The sequence below is a fragment of the Chroicocephalus ridibundus genome, chromosome 1 (genome assembly GCF_963924245.1).
Source record: "Chroicocephalus ridibundus chromosome 1, bChrRid1.1, whole genome shotgun sequence".
Taxonomy (NCBI): domain Eukaryota; kingdom Metazoa; phylum Chordata; class Aves; order Charadriiformes; family Laridae; genus Chroicocephalus; species Chroicocephalus ridibundus.
Genome location: NC_086284.1, coordinates 188,769,151 through 188,785,817, shown reverse-complemented (window position 1 = coordinate 188,785,817; position 16,667 = coordinate 188,769,151). Strand labels below are relative to the sequence as shown.

Sequence of the window (16,667 nt, the reverse complement as noted above, 5' to 3'; positions counted from 1 at the left end):
TGCATAATATCAAGTGTGTTTTATGAAAGGAGTGTATTCTACTTCACAGTATGGAAATATGTATGAATGGGTTGTGTAGTAAGTTGTTTACATTTATGTTGCTCTTTCAAATTAAAGGGATCACATTCTCATTGTATTGACTATTCCTAATTATTCTGGGAATTTGTGGCACAGTAAGATTAAACGAAGAGATGGTAAGTAGCCAAGGAAAAGCAGTTCCTAATTTGTATCATGGCTTGGGTGCCACAGAAGGTTTGCAATGGCACTATTGATTAGACAGAAATAGGTCTGCCCACCACCCAGGGTGGTAGGCAGGCAGAAAGAAAATGGAAAGTGGGTTTTTTTTTTCCTTTAGGGACACACTTTGGAATGAAAAATTTAATGATCATTACATAGAGGAAAGCTGTGTCCCCATCCAGTGCTTACACTGCTGTGCCTGTTTTTTTGCAGCCATTGCATTCATATTTTAATTACAAATCATCTGCCTTGCCAGTGCAGAATATCTCATTTCTCATCTCCCTCTGAACCCAAGACTCTAATTTGACAAACAACTCTTGGCTCACGCAATAAATGAAAATCCTCTGTCTTTCTGTAACTGCGGACAGCTATAGAAACAACCCCTATTGTCTGTGAGTTGTAGAGAGAGTCATGAGTTACACATTTTATTTATGTCAAAGCAGCTCTTCCTTATGAAAATAATAAGTCTGTTCGCAAGAATTAAAAGAACACTTACTCTTGTTGGATCAGAACTAGATAGCAAGTTGTAACATGTTCACTAATAAGGTGCACCAAAATATGACCACATTTTATAAACCACTCTTTATCAATTGATCAAACCCTACATTTGCACATCTAGCCCTTGTCTATATAATGCATTTTTCTTTTACTGTTTTTACATTCCAGATTTCTCATTGCATTGGTCTGTAGGTAAAATGAAATTCTGCAACTACAATATGTAATTAGTAGGGATACCTCATAACTACATGTAATTCTTTTGCTAGTTCACACCCAGTTAAAACTTACAAATCTGTAACGGTTTATCCAAGATAGTGTCATAGTTTCCAAATTGCCAGTCACTGCCATAAGTACTCCTTGTAAAATGTGTTATCCTTTATGTACAACATAAAGTTTCCTTCAGTTGGCTATGTGTGGTTGCAGGATAGTGGTAGTTTTTCTGAAATCAACTGCATTGTTGGCTGACTTCATTGTAAAAATGCTGTTTTCAAAAACAATTTCTTATTTTTTTTAGATCCATCAGATATTGAAGGAAATATGGAATCTGCTACAGTGATTGATTTAATTCCATGGATGGAATATGAGTTCCGGATAATAGCAACAAACACTCTGGGCACAGGAGAACCTAGTATGCCATCACAAAGAATTAGAACTGAAGGAGCTCGTACGTAAACAGAAAATGTCAAATTTTTTAATGTGTTTCTTAATTTTCACATTTTTATTAATCAGTTTTGTAATTTTGGCTTTTTCTATTTAAAAAAGGACTTTATGAGTTGCAAGTCCGGAGAATGTATTTTCAGCCACCCACTACTATAGATTTTAGTAAGCAAATACCAGACTGTCCAGATGCGATAGCATCAAAGCAGACAGGAAAGAAACATTATGATACAAATGGCAAATTTGCCTCCATTGCTGAAACAGAATCATACTGTATCTTTCAGAGATACCCCACTGTATCTGTCAGCCAGGTTGTGTGTGTATGAAAGTATGCACATGCTTGGGACCAGGGCGCAGAACTGGGGGGAAAATTGCATGTTTTTAACAAGGAAAATGTCCGCTTCCTGTTTGGTTTGTATTCTAACTAAAGAATACATGATGGGATATGTGTTACACCCCATAATGACATTTTTCTGTGATTGAAGGTTTGGTCCTGTGTCTTCTTATTCCACGTCAAAGATGTGACATTATCCAACACAACATATGCCCTTATCAGTCTAATTGCTCAGTGTTAAAATCTCAGAGCATATTTAAGGATATCCTTTAAGCTCAGGCACGTCCTTTTTGAAATGAATTCTCCAAAATGAGGAATTAGATGTTATTATTCAAGATAATACATTCTGGTTTGACTGTACAAAGGAGATAACAGCAGTGCTCTAGGACGTAATGTATCGCTGCAAAAAGAGTGTATCCAACAAAGCCTCTATACCAGTATATCCTCCTTAACACATACTATCACCCATGTGCCACCTAGATATATTTACAATTGTTGTCCCATAGCTTGAGATTTGAAATTAAAAATACAAAACCAAGGCATAAAAATTATTTTTTTTGCAATTAGACCTGCTAGGGCATTGCTTTGACTAGATAGTATTTTCAAAATAAAATGCATTTGCATTGCAAATTTCAAAACTTTTATTAAAAAGGACCCACGTTTGGTCCATTAAAAATTTTGTTGCTTAGGGAGAAAAGAAATACAGATTGCTTAAATTGATCTGGACAGGGAAGGAAAAGCCACAGAACTTTAATATTAAAGTAAAAGGAAATTACTGCCTATAAAATTGACTATTAGCACCGTATGTTTTATGACTCAACAGCTGTATTTGAAAGCTCAGGAATCTAAATACGAAATCTACACATGCTTCTTGGAGTGCCTGGTGCACAACAGACATTTTTGAAATGTCAGAAAAGAGACAGGAAGGGAAGGGAAATAACGCTCACAGGTACAACAGCAGTAGTGTCCTGCAGTTTGCAGTGTGCCACGTTTGTGGCATTTGTTGTAGCCTCCCCAAAAATGGCATATCCTCCAGTTTTGTAGCAGGATGCAATGCTTTTGCAAGAGGGAGTCTGTTTAGTCTGTTGTCTGATTCCCCATGCACAGTACCGTTGTCATCTCTGGCAGACTGTGAGACATTTTTGGTGAAACAAAGCAAAATGTCAATGTAGGCATCAGTCAGCACTTCTTGCCATGCCAAAATGGGGTATAAATCAGTAACAGTTTGCAGATGAACGTCTGTGCCCAAGTGTGTTTTCTGCCAGGAGCTGGAATTTGTTACGAGCAGCAGCAGTAGGATTTGGGTTGCGCTGTCAGCTTCCAGGGTACTACAGAACCAGTACCGCATGTGCATTTTCATGTAAATCTGAAGACGGTAAATATTTTATTGCACAAACAACAACCCGTATCCACACATTGCAGTTATTTTTAACATTTGTTCTCTGTTAAGCAGCAACAAACAGTGCTGTGTCTTTCTTGTACTGTGTGGGTGACAAATAGTGTCTGTTAAACTCAAATGTTATCAGTGTCTTCTTCAGTTTCAAGTCCCCCTTCTTGTAGATAACAGTAATTTCAGTAACATTTTTATTAGTGTGCTAAGAATGTGTGCTGTGATTTTTCTTTTTAATGAAATCTGCTTGCTTCATCAATTACACATTTCACAGTGTTTTTTTAAAATTCAATGGATCAAAGCCTGCTTTTATGTATTTTAGCTTATGGATGCATTAGAGTAATTGTCGAAGTATAGCTATCTGAATTAGTAACCTGGTCTTAATGGAGAGAGAAACCTGGGTTTAATGGTGGAGAGAATGAGGGAGATTCCCTTGAAAAGGGTGATTTGTAAGACATTAAACAGTCCTTTTTCTCTTCTTTGGCAGCCTGTGTGTCTTCTTTGACTACTTAAGCATTCTAGCAAACCTCTGCTTCTAACTTATCACTAAAGTCGTATGCTTATAATAAATAGTGTGACTACTGTGTATTTCAGTAATAAGAAGGTCAGGTAATAGGTTCAGGCTTCCTCTTGAATTGTCATGATACGTATGCGTAGTCTCATTCTCGACTAATTGTTTTCAGGAAGGCCAGAAATAAATAATGCAAACCATGCACTGAATGTTGGTTTCCATTTAAAATTTCTTGTTACGTATTTATATACTTTTTGAAAACATTAATTCTTTGCTTTGTGTTTCTCCTCAGCTGACCCTCAGAGAAAGCCTCAGCAAACATCTTTCTTAAATAGTGGGAGAGCACTTAGGAACTATCACCTTACTATCTTGTGGCATTCACTGATTAGTGGAGAACATGCCTGATCATATAAGAATTTTTAACACAAAGAACATGCTTATATAGATAGGGCTTGTAGCTAAATGGAGCATATTTAATGCACTATAGGTAGGTCATAATTTCCTAAGTTTTCAGTGGTACTTTGTGTGTCCTCAGTATTGAGTGACAGCAAATAAATACACAAACATCATAGAGGACAGCAATAGAATCATCACACTTAGTGCAGAGAGTCTTACAGAAATGAGGATACAGTAATGATTTATAATGGAGTCCTTGAGAGTATCCTGCTTTACCACTCAGCTGTGCACTAGTGATAGATGAACAGATTTTATTTCATTACACCGAATATCAGTGTGAAATGCAATTAGTAGATTACTAAGTGCTATGCCAGCTTCGCTGCTGAACATCTACCTGTTCATATGTCAAGAAGACATATGTCACTAATCTAGAATAGAATTAGGAAGCCAGTGCTTCAAAGATATGTCCGTGGGTTTAACATTATTTACATTGTGAGTAAATCCATTGAAGTAGATGGACGTAATCACAGTCAGGTAAATACATGTGCAAGTCCTGGGTGCTTGAGCCCTTGGCATACCAACGTCTGAGGAGGCACAAGAGCAATACCCAGTGCGTCTCTTAAGATCTATGAGGAGTGTTCCATTTCTGAATATTCAATTAAATGTTTGTGGAGAATATGGTTAAAAAGAAGAATGATTGATTTCTAGGTATGGCTAGAACTGGCATGTTTCCCACAGCAGTAGCTATACATTAGTCTCGGCAAGACCACAGACTCTCACAGCTTTTACAGACCATCATTATTTTAATTGTGTGTGCCACATGTGTTCATTGGCCCTGCTGGTAAAAAGAAAAGTAAATAGTGATATTTTTACTGACTGCATACTCAGTAGTCATTTTTCTTGTCTATTCTATTTTTTTAGCTCCTAACGTGGCTCCTTCTGATGTCGGAGGAGGGGGTGGAAGCAATCGAGAGCTGACGATAACGTGGATGGTAAGTACTGCACTGAGAGGGCACACAACCTGTACTTCCTTGTGTCTGATCTTAGTCCTCCTAAAACCTGTGGATGGTTTATCACTGGCTCATGTGAGAGCAGGATTTGTACACAGTCTGTAGGTTTTCAGACATAAAAAGGAATGAGGGCAATGATATTTTAGATGTTTATGGATTGCACATTTTCAAAATATTATTAAAAAAATTCTCTGAGTATGTTTTAAAGAGATTGAAACACATGCTGACTATGATAATGCATTGATGTAACTGCATTTGAAAACTCTGCATATTGTATCTTTCTTCAAGGCTTTTTTTAAGTTACAATCTGAACAGCATGATGAATTGCTTACTGCAACTAAAAGTATAACGTCTCAATTATGACTTTAATGTGCTGTGCACAGATTTACAGGCTTTATTAAAAAAAAAACAACGACACTTTCCCATTCGATAAACTAGCCTGTCATAATTATTAACTAGAGTTTCAAGGGAATTCTTGTATATTGACATTTTATGTTTTATTTTATGCTAATGTGATTGGTAACACAGAATAACATTGCCTCATACCACAATTTAGCCATTCATTGATATCCACATACTGATGATGCTGCTCTTTTCCCCCAAGCCATTAATTTTTCTTTAGTGATTATGTATTAAGCAAAATAAAGAAAGGGGAAAGGGACAGAGATAAAATGTTAATCACAAAAATAATGGAATGAAAAGTTCAAGATATTACAGTGTCACCAAAAAAGCTTTTCAGTAAGCAAAGTCTTTTGAAAATTTCATCTCTCTCACGTACCATGATAAGCTATATATATAAATACTATCTTAATTCTGGTATAGAAGCAATGGGTTTTAAAATTTACCTATACCGTGGGGAAAAAATGCTTCTGAAAACAGGGAAGAAGGGAAAACAGACAAGAAGATAGGAAGAAAGAAAAACCCAGAACAAGAGAGGATAAGAATTTATAAGCAAAGTTGTTGTATAGGCAAAAGTTGCATGAAAGAGAGAGTTGAAGTCTTCTGAAGGGTATTTCAGAAAGCTAGGCAGGAGAAATAAAAAGCCTATCTGATTCATGTCAGATCCTATCAGTAACCAGCAAAAACAGAGTTACAGAAGCATTACGTCTGGCAAAGAAAGATGATTAAATGTTATGCTTGAAAAAATTACCACATTTACCTTGCTATTGACCTCTCCCTTCACCTTCATAAGGCCACGAGGCACATAAGGCATATTGCACCATTTGTGTCTTTTGGGGAATAATTTGTTTCAGATGTAGCAGCTTATTTACCTCTGTGAAGAGTGCTTTTTCTTGTGGGAATTAATATCAAGATGACATAATTCCAACAGCAACTTTGTCATTGTTGTATAAGGGTCCTCCTTATAACTGCACAAATTTTAATCCATATGCACATTTTCTTCTTTTCTTACTTATGCTTGATCATACCTTTTTGAAAAAATTCTCAAGTACTACACAGAAATAGTCAGCCATATTTTTGGGCTAACAGATTTGGGCTTTCTTGGTTTTTTTGTTTGTTTTTTGTTTGTTTTTTTAATTCAGTTCAAAATATTTATTCAGTCTTTCTAAGTATTTTGGCAATTAATTTGCCTGAAGAAAAATTTTCTAAGTTTCTAAAAAAGGAATATCCACACTTCTGTTAAAATATATTGAAAAGGTATTTCTTAGTTCCAGTCACAATAGGTTAGGAAGTAGATGTATCCTAATTGGTTTGATTCTGAACTTTATTTATTTTTGAAGAGCAAAAGTCAAATAAGAACACATGCAGTGGACCTAGATTATTTTATTATTTCTTCACAAGTACTGCCTTATAAAAACTTTAAGAAAGTATAGAGCTGCTTCTTGCATTGCATGTAAAGACCCATACTTGTGCCATTTTCAATACAGTGAAAACTTGGCTGTGACCAAACTAAAAAAAAGAAAATTATAACCAGGAGAATAGTGACTAATGCAAGATCTGAAGAAGTACAAGATCATTTCAGTCTTTCCTATACACCCAAGTAGATTTATATTCCAGTTATTTCTCTTAGCTAGTGTCATGCTTTTTACATCTGTCCTGTAATGAGTAGCTCATTTAGTCAGACAAATTAAACATGGCTTCAAATATTTACTTCCCAAGAATCTTTCATACTATGTCTAGCAAGTGTTTTTGAATAGAGGTATTAGATTTATGGAGCCTGTCTGACAGACAACAATATATCTATCTGTAAGGCTGAGATAAAGGTGTATATTGATTCACCCAAATGTGCTGGCATTTGCATATGGTACTCAAAATAGTCCTTAATTAAGAAGAGAAGAACAAAATGTATGGCAGGCTCACATGTTGCTGCCAACCCCCTTTCAGCTTTTGCTATGATTCATAAGCCCAGGTTGAATGAGACAGCCAGAGATGCAATCAAAGCTCTTCTGAGTCTTGTTTTGAAAGAAGAACTGAGAGAGAGAGAGCTAGGAGTGGCATGCCTGTTCTTCCTCATTTTCCCCATTTGTCTTTCCCTCTTCTGTTTTGTTTTTCAAAGTTTTTAGTGGATGCTACCAACTATTCAGCTACTTAGACCTACTTATTATGTGCAGCCATTGGAGGGCAAGCGGCTTTCAACATTTTATTTAAGACCTTCCAGAATATAATGTTTAAGTGCCAGTCCTGGCTTTCTAAAGTTTGCTCTGGCTGAAAAACATTCTGAGACTAGGGCTGCATACGAGCTGCTTACTTTGGCATATGAGATAGTATTCTGATTTATTTTAAGCAGCTTCATACAATGACAGAAGATGAGCTATCGAAGGTGACCTAATCTGTGAAATCTTCTACTTTTTGAATTGCAAGGTTGCCCATGAATCTACACTTAGGTATATGAAGGCACGTTAGCTGTTCTGGGAAACTATGTGTCCAATTTTCGTCTGATGCCCAGTCAAACCTGAGGTAGAAAAGAAGATAAGACATGAGTTATACCTCATCCAATAGGTACATTCAGAATATGCCTGACACACAAAAAATTAAGCACATAAAACAGATTATCTGGTTGGTTTTTTTCATAGCTGTTTTGTAGTTATAGTCTTCACCTGGTGGGTTGTGATTAGCATCGTAACTAGAGACCAGATATCCAGCTCGGTTTGGGCATGAGACGTTTGTTGAATTTTATCTGTTGGCAGTCATCTTAATCACCAATTAAACTTAAGTCATTCATGTGTTCTCAGAAGTCACGTTGTAGGTAGATGGGTATCTTTCCGCTGTCTAAAGCTCCATTATAATTCAGATTTGACACATATCAGCATTTCACCTGTGTTCCCCAGAAAAGCCAAAGAAGTTATGTACGTAGAGACCTGCACTCAGTCCAGAAGATTGTCCATACATATGCCATGCTCTAGAAGGATGCCCTACCCCTAGTCATGGTGTGCTGAGGCCACTTTCCAGTTTTTGATTGAACAGAGCCACTGCTAGAGATGCAGTTAAATATGGGGAAAAAAGAACAGCAAGCAAGAGGAAGCCTACTGGTTACTGAACTCTGCAGATGGTAAATCCTGTTGGATTCTGGGCCTTACTGCCACAGCTGGTTTTCAGTTGTATCCAGTGATGAACCCATGCTGAAGCACTGGTGTCTAGGGAGTTTCATTTATAACCAGCTTTCTGTCCTCAACCAGATAAAGGCTGCTTGCTTTTAATATTGCTGTATGTTATTGTTGTGACTTTAGCACTGATGTTGCCAAGCAGTGAAACTTTATGGCACCAACAGAGAAAATGGGATGCAATGAGATCTGATAGCTGGCACACCTGGGCCAGGGGTCAGTGAAGCTTAAGCCGAGTAAAGTCATAAGTCCCAGCCTTCGGTCTGATTCTGTATATTTCTCTTGGAAGTTTTGTCATGAAGAAAAAAAGATCCATCATTGTTCATACGTCCTTATCAGACATTTTTCAAATCTTGAATTCTGACATCTGTGTTTGCCTTAATTTTTTCTTGTTGTATTATGTATACTAATGTTCTAATCCATGTGTTATGTTTCTGAAGTCAAAATGTGAATGTTTCTAGTGTTCCAAACACTTGGTGAGTTTTCACCATGATTTTCTTTCTCAGAGAATCTTTGGAGTTCCATTCTAGCTTCAAAGGAATACGAACATCAGAATTTGTGAGCTAGGGTGGGATTTTTGTCTTGTTCCACTATTAACATCTAAGTTTCATAAATCCTTGCTCAGAATATCTCCACACATGTTGGCTGAAGTGCTACAGTGGTGGGCAAACACCTAAGGAGAATAATTAGTTTCTGTTGTACTCCTCCAAGCCCTTTGCCTCAAGATAACCTATTTCATCTCTGTGAGGTTTACAGTATGGGAAAAGGTAATGCAGGAGATTTATTTTCAAAGGATGCTTCTGGTCAGCCTTCAGATGCACTGATGTATGACATGATTTTGGCCCACTGAGTGCACTGTCTAATAGTTGTAGTAAAGGCTCCATGGACTGAGGAGGGATCACTGAATGTAGAGCTTTGGTTAAGGAAGCAAAACTCATTATAGCAGATGGTCTTCCATAATTTTATATTTTCCAGTATTCCCAGATATAGAAAATCAGCTACAGCTTTAAGAAATATCTTGGATAGGTACCTTTAATGCTCATGCTGAAATTGGGAGTCATTTCACTTGAACTTTTACCAGTTAGAATCTAGGTAGATAATCTAAATCAGTAACTGGACCCTCTCCATCATCAGTGAAAAGTGGTAGGATGAATCCTTCTTCGAATGTGTCCATCTGTATTCGTCAGTGGTGCAAGTTGCCTAGGTGACCAAGTTTAGGTAAATTAATGTAATTTAGGCCAGCCACATAAATTTTGTCTCCTCTCTCTGTGCTTCACAAGAATATCTATCTCCACACATGCACATGGATCCGTATACTTGCATAATGTGTCTGTGTTACATATCCACTATCACTTACTCCTCAAGAAAACCTTTTTTAGTAGCTATAGCTGACAGCAGTTTTAGTACACAGTCATTCTTCGTTCTTTCTGTAGGACATAACGTGATGTGTCTTGCACTGAGTTTGGATGAGGAACAAGATCTTAAAATGTTTTAGTAGCAGATATGCTACTACTGCAGATTTGCATAATGAAGATGGTGTATTGTTAAAGGAAGATGGTGTATTTTTAAAGGAGGTGGGGGCAAACCACAGAAGCAAGCCAAGAGAAAATGGAACTTTAGTTCAGTGTTTTTGCAATGCACGTATCAATGCTTTCTGTATTATTTATATTTAATTAGAGATCCATTTGTTTAGTTGGCTACAAAAAGTAATGTCTTATCTTTTGCCTCTTTAGCCTTTGTCAAGAGAATACCACTATGGCAATAACTTTGGTTATATAGTGGCTTTCAAGCCATTTGGTGAGAAAGAATGGAGAAGAGTTACAGTTACTAATCCTGAGATTGGCCGGTATGTCCACAAGGATGAATCAATGCCACCTTCAACCCAGTACCAAGTAAAAGTGAAAGCTTTTAACAACAAAGGGGATGGACCGTTCAGTCTCACTGCTGTCATTTATTCAGCACAAGATGGTGAGTAAAGGTTCCAGATAAGTTTTACACTGAGGACCCAGATCAGCACCACCAACATCAGTAAAGAGAACCTTGTCCTAGACACTGATTAATAAAGCAATGTACACCTTCAGCAAGGAGGGCATACATTGCTCACACAGAACACTTGCAGTTGTTCTGAATAGATAACTTCAGACTCTATTTTCTACGCGATGCAGAGCACTTGGCTGTACGTGATGTCTGAATGAGCAATACACGGAAGCATTCAAGATTTTCACACAGCTTCTTAAAAGATTTAGGAATTTAAAAAAAAAATAAATTCTGGTCTTCACATTTTTTACCTAAAACATTTACAACATGATCTAGCAATGCCTCTGTGATTTTAATGCATCTTTGTGACGTATGTATGGGTTTTTTCTTCTTAACAGACCACACTAAAGCCTATTATTCGAGTAGATCAGTATTAGAATTTAGCCCAAAACTTGTGAAGGAATAGTTCAGAACTATCAGAACTGATAGTTCAGTTGTATCTATTTATATTTCAGGCATGTTTAGATACTAATATAAATTATCACTGCCACATTCTTTTTTCTGGTTTCAATGTTAGAGCTATCAAGTAAATAATTTAATGAAGGCGTCCTTGACATTTCACTAAAATCTTTTTCTTAATTCTGCTGGAATTATTTCACATGCTGTGATCTTTAGGATTCAAGTTTAAATGACATTTCCAAACTTAGCATGAGAGAGAAAGCACTAGAAGAAGGTTTACCTTAAATCAGAAGAAATATATACAACATCCTAATCGCAACATAATGACTCAAGTCTGTTTTAAAAAAAAATAAGGTTTATTAATTTCTGCCAAAAAGCCAAAGAAGAATTGCTCATATTTTTCTTCTCATAGAGCAGAATTTCCTTCACAAAGTCAACAGCTCCCGACCAAAGAGCCAAGGCGAGGGATATGATAACAAGGCCACATTCTTACACTTCCGACTCTGTTCTTTACTCTGTGTACTTTATGGGAGATTTATGTTCATGATTCCCATTAGCACTAATGGGAACTTTGCACACAAATCGCCCACACACAGAGAAAAGATAAAATAGTCCTTTTGTTTCTTATGATAATTCAGGATTCAAGCTAGCGACACTTTGCTCTCTGAAAAGGTTAATACTAATCCTTTTTCTCAGAAAAGCGTACCTTAGGATATCATCTTCAACAGCTGCTATAGCAGGAGAACAGTTGTTTTTGCATTTGTATTAATGAGTTGGTAAGTAGCTGTGGTGTAATAAAAGCCGTATCTGCCAAATAACATTTCAGTATCCATCCTTCCTCAGAGACATTATCGACAGCTGACTGATAAACTCCTGCGTGTTTATGTTGGGATTATACTAACCACGTCAGGGATGGCAGAGTGTTTGTGTAGCTCTCTAAGTTCAGAGACATGGCAGAGCCTAATAGCTCCAAAAAGAAGAAGAACAGAAGAAAATCAAATGTGCAGTAGTGCCAGCTTCCAGATAAAGAAGTCACTTCAGTGGCTGCTGGTGTTCTATCATAGACTTTAACAAAGTCCAGACATTTGGTAGAAACACTTGTGCTTAAATGATGCCAGGTCCAGGCAACAAAAGGAATAGAATCTCAGTGAACCTACTTCTCTTCTTTGATTTCAAGCACAAGAGTCCCCAAAACAATAAGATTCATGGTGATCCAAACCTTACCAGTAGTGCTCACAGCTCCTGTGCGGAGCTATGATCCTGACTACTGACCATATCAAATCCAGGAGCAGGAGGGCAGGTTAGAAGGAATTTTTCCAGTAGGTGTAATGAAAGTTAATCCAAAGAACATTCTGCAGAGTTTTCTGCTGGCATCAGGCCTTGCACAAAGTCACCTCAGTACCTTGCAGCATGCTTACTGGCTCCCAGCCTTAACTTTGTACAGTTGAGGTTAGAAGCTAATTGTGTGATGATCACTATTTCTTCAGTGAAGACAACATATTGTGAAGCCCACGTGATTGCTTCTTTTATTGGTAGATTTACTGAATTAGAAGGCTGGAGAGAGAAAAGCAGCTGATGTCATCTTTCTGGCTTGGGAGAGACTGCAAAATATTTATAGAACAAAAATGCCAAATAGGGATATAAATTATTTGGAGCTCATAAATAAGCAGATGAAATATTGTTTAGAGTATTGTATCAGCAAAATTGTTGGCACTTGAATCTTTTCAATATGGAACATAGAGTGGAGGAGAGTCTGACAGTGATTTGGGAATAGATTCAACGATCGCATCTATTCCACCTGTACTTCTGTACCTCTGAATCAGCAAGTGATATGTGATATTACAACTATCAGACAACACAACTTCTCAAAGCTATTAGTGAGATTTGAAAGCAATATGGTCATAAAATATTCCATATGGATATGTATAAATATACGTACACATATACAGACATAAATATCATGACAGCGTTTCAACTAAGTTGTGTATTTTGTAATATATCTATGTGTGTTTAGTTATAATTGTGGCCATCTTTATTCACTTTAGTGACTGGGGAATTTCTGTGTTCCCATGTGTTTTTAGCCAAGTTCCATATCTGACAACTACTAGTCATACCTGCCATTGCTGGTAGTGAGTAATATTTGGTAGTAATGAGTGCACAGGCCTCTTGCTTATCTAAATTCCTGTCATTGTGAAAACAATTTTGCAATAATGTATCATTTTTTTAATTACACATTTGCATTATTAACAGTCATTGAAAGACAATTACAAAAGGTAACTTTGCATATAAGATTATTTTGTTGCCTAGGATACTTTTCATGAGAGATGTAACTGATTTTTTTCTTAACAGTGGCTGTTTTGATGCATAGTTGACTGGATGCCCAGTTGGAAGATTAAGTATATGAAAGCTTTCCTCAGCTCAGGCTGCCATGTCTGTCTGTTGCAACTTGTTTCAAAAGATTCACGACAGGGAACTGTTCTTAGCTTGGAAAACTTTATCTTTTATAGACATTGCTAAGTTTAAGCCTTTTTAAATTCCTTACCTCACTTAAAATGCAAGCGACAATGAAGTTAACAGCCTCTTACAATTAAACTAGAACTTAATATTCTAAGGCCTGAATAAAAGCATATTGCATTATAATGGTCTGTATTCTGCATTGGCCAGTGTCCAGAACTAAGAACACAAACGAAATCAACTTTGTGATGTATACCTAATAGAAGGGTGCTCTTGGATTATTTCACACCCATGTTCAAGTTTATATGTGCCACTGGCCAGCTCTATATCTAATATCTGGTCTCATAAAAACTTTGTATCATCATGACTAAGTGACTTGTACATGAATATTTGTGTGTAGCTAGCTTAAAAAATCTGATGTACATAATCTGTGAGCTGGTGTCCAATTTAGTAAGAGATCACTGGATGCTTCGTTCTATTTATCAAAGCCTGTTTTTAATTTACACAGATTTCAGCATGGAATCTGTTGAAGCATAAAAATGCATAGTCTGAGCCAAGTAATAGAATCAATGCTTTGTTTTTATAGAGTCATTTCCCATACAGATCATCACCAAATTTAAAGTTTACTCAAGTAAAAACAGATTAAAAATAACACACTTGGCCCCCTGTTACCAAGAAAATTATAAGAAATAGTGAAGTGAGAGGAGTGAGTGAGTATAACAATGTCACTGGATGAAATTGGATGTTTAACATGTGTTTTGTCTTCCAGCTCCAACTGAAATACCTACAGATGTGAGTGTCAAAGTTTTGTCATCTTCTGAAATGTCTGTTTCTTGGCACCATGTTTCTGATAAATCTGTGGAAGGATATCAGGTGAGTTTAGAGGTGACACTATATATCTTTGTATTCATTTTATTTCAGTGGTTAAATTCAAGGGCAATTCCTGCTGTAGCATTCTGTCTCTTAGGGTTCACTTCTCTGTAGGTGCCATTTGCTGTACAGATTTCACATCCTGAGAAACAGATTATTTTTGATGCTATGTACTTCATTACTAAAACATATCAACAATTGTATGTGCTCATTATTGAACTGAAAAAAGGCATCATTGTTTCATAAAATAATCTTGTCTCTTTATGTTACATAATTGAACGCCTATCTCTAACTTCTCAAAACATATTGAAATTCAGTTTTGGGTGGAATTGTCAACACGGATATGACATTGTAAATAACACGTGGCCCATTTAAATTATCAGCATTTATTAATATAACTCACTCACAAATCCTATAGTAAGTGACAGAGACAGTGCTGTTGTGCAAGACAATAATGTTTTGTTCATGGTTTCTATTCTCCACATGAAAAAGAGCTTAAAGGTATGTTCATCTGCTCCAAAACTAAGTGTCACTACCAGTAAAAATTTTTCTTGCCCTTGTACAACGATGACGACAGCCACAGGGTGGGGGGTGCAACCAGAAATGGCCACGTAGTACTCCGGCAGGGAAGTCTTAACATCATCCATGCAGAGTGGATGCCGATGAACTCTGCAGTGTACGGCCGTCTTACTTTGGCTACATGCCAAAATAGGGATTTGGGCCTTCGTTAGTTGATTTGTGATTTAAGTTGTTGGCTGCTTGATGGTAGCCTCTATGTTCCAAAATGAGCACGTACGAATGTGGATTAACCTCATAGAATGCATTTTTATGACTGGAATCTTTGAATAAATGTTCTTTTAATTAGTAGGACTTGTTTCTATATTTCCTGATCTATGTTTCTGTTTCCATGAGATTTAGGTAATACTTTTGGGATACTGTAACATGATCATAGCGAAGTTCTCAATAAGAACTAGCATAGTGTCCCATGCAAAGCTTGATTGTACACAGTACACACATCAAATTTTAAAATTACAAGCAGAGGATGCTGGGGTTTGGAATTAACACACTGACACCAACAGTAACTCCTAATTTACTAAATCATCCCACTGGTCTGGCGTTTCATAGGCATTGTGCAACTAGAATAGAATAGACAAGTTCATGGTTGGAACTGAGAGCCAGGTGGAGTGCTCGACCCAGCCAGCCACGGAGGAGTGTTGCACTCCCGAGCTGGACAGTCAGCGCAGAAACCGTGCACGAAGCCTGTGCACCCTGAATAACCAGCACAGGCAGACACTGGGGAACTTGTCGGGGTGTGGAGAGAGCAGCAACAAGGAGAGCACTGGAAAGGTTGGGATTGCAGTAGCAATAGAGCATGGCAATGGATGTTGAAAGTTGTGGTGGGGAAGGGGGAGGAAGCCTGGAGGGGTGAGGATGAACAGGGAAGAACATGGTGGGAGAATATTCCCATAGGCAACCCACTTTTGGTCCTTTTTTAAAATTTTACTTTATTTTACATGAAGCTATCTGAATTGCTGTCAGGGGAAATAAAGGAAAGAAGGGAGGGGAGAGGATTCAGCAGGAAAGAACCAGATGCACAGGACAGGCAGTAGAAAAAAGGCGGGGGGCGGGGGAAGTGTGGAGGATCTTTGGTTGGGCTGAAAACAGAATAAGTGCTGTTCTGAAGAAAGGTGGGATACCCTGGGAATGGGTGGAGAGCTCTGTTAGACAGAATATAGAGGTGATGGCTTATTTTAATAGCTGGAGCGTAACTTTGTCCACTCATTCCTAGAGAAGTACTACACTTCCACAAATCCAGTATGAACTGGGTGGCTTGAATATGTAAAGTGAGCAGTAGCATTAGAATGAATTTCTTCTCTTTCTTTTTTTTTCTTCTCTTTTTCTGAAGTAACCTTCTAGTTATCAGGACTATGGAAAAAAGTTGCTGTCTGGCTACACAATAAACAGACTAATAGGCATGTGAATTACTGCCCCACAGAGCTCAGTAGGGTGTTAATTCTGAGATCTTTTTCTCTAGAGCAATCACCAGCTTCATTCTAGTAGTGGGGAAAGCAGCAAAGGGCAAACCTGTGCTTCTGCACTGAGGACAAAAAGAAAGTCCTGTGCTCCTGAGGATCACATCTCCCATCACTCCTGAAGGAGCGATGGGACAGGGCAAAAATAGAGGGGGCTCTTCGGGAAAGTCAAAGCTGTAGATAGCTTGTGTGAAGTTGTGGGGGAAGAAGCACTCAAACTACATGATAAAATTCCTGTGAATACGTCTGGAAGGCTCTATCTCTATAGGCATCAAGAAATA

The 16,667-nt window shown here is 37.5% G+C and overlaps 1 protein-coding gene across 1 annotated transcript in view; it reads left to right on the top strand.

The window, feature by feature from the left end:
• The window catches only part of CNTN1 (contactin 1), a 259,935-nt gene that overhangs the window by 216,865 nt on the left and 26,403 nt on the right, over nt 1-16,667 (top strand). Inside the window, exons 18-21 of the mRNA XM_063323139.1 lie at nt 1,250-1,399; nt 4,945-5,015; nt 10,327-10,561; nt 14,253-14,356. Of these exons, the coding sequence (XP_063179209.1) occupies nt 1,250-1,399; nt 4,945-5,015; nt 10,327-10,561; nt 14,253-14,356 (560 nt within the window). The remainder of the gene's footprint in view (nt 1-1,249; nt 1,400-4,944; nt 5,016-10,326; nt 10,562-14,252; nt 14,357-16,667) is intronic.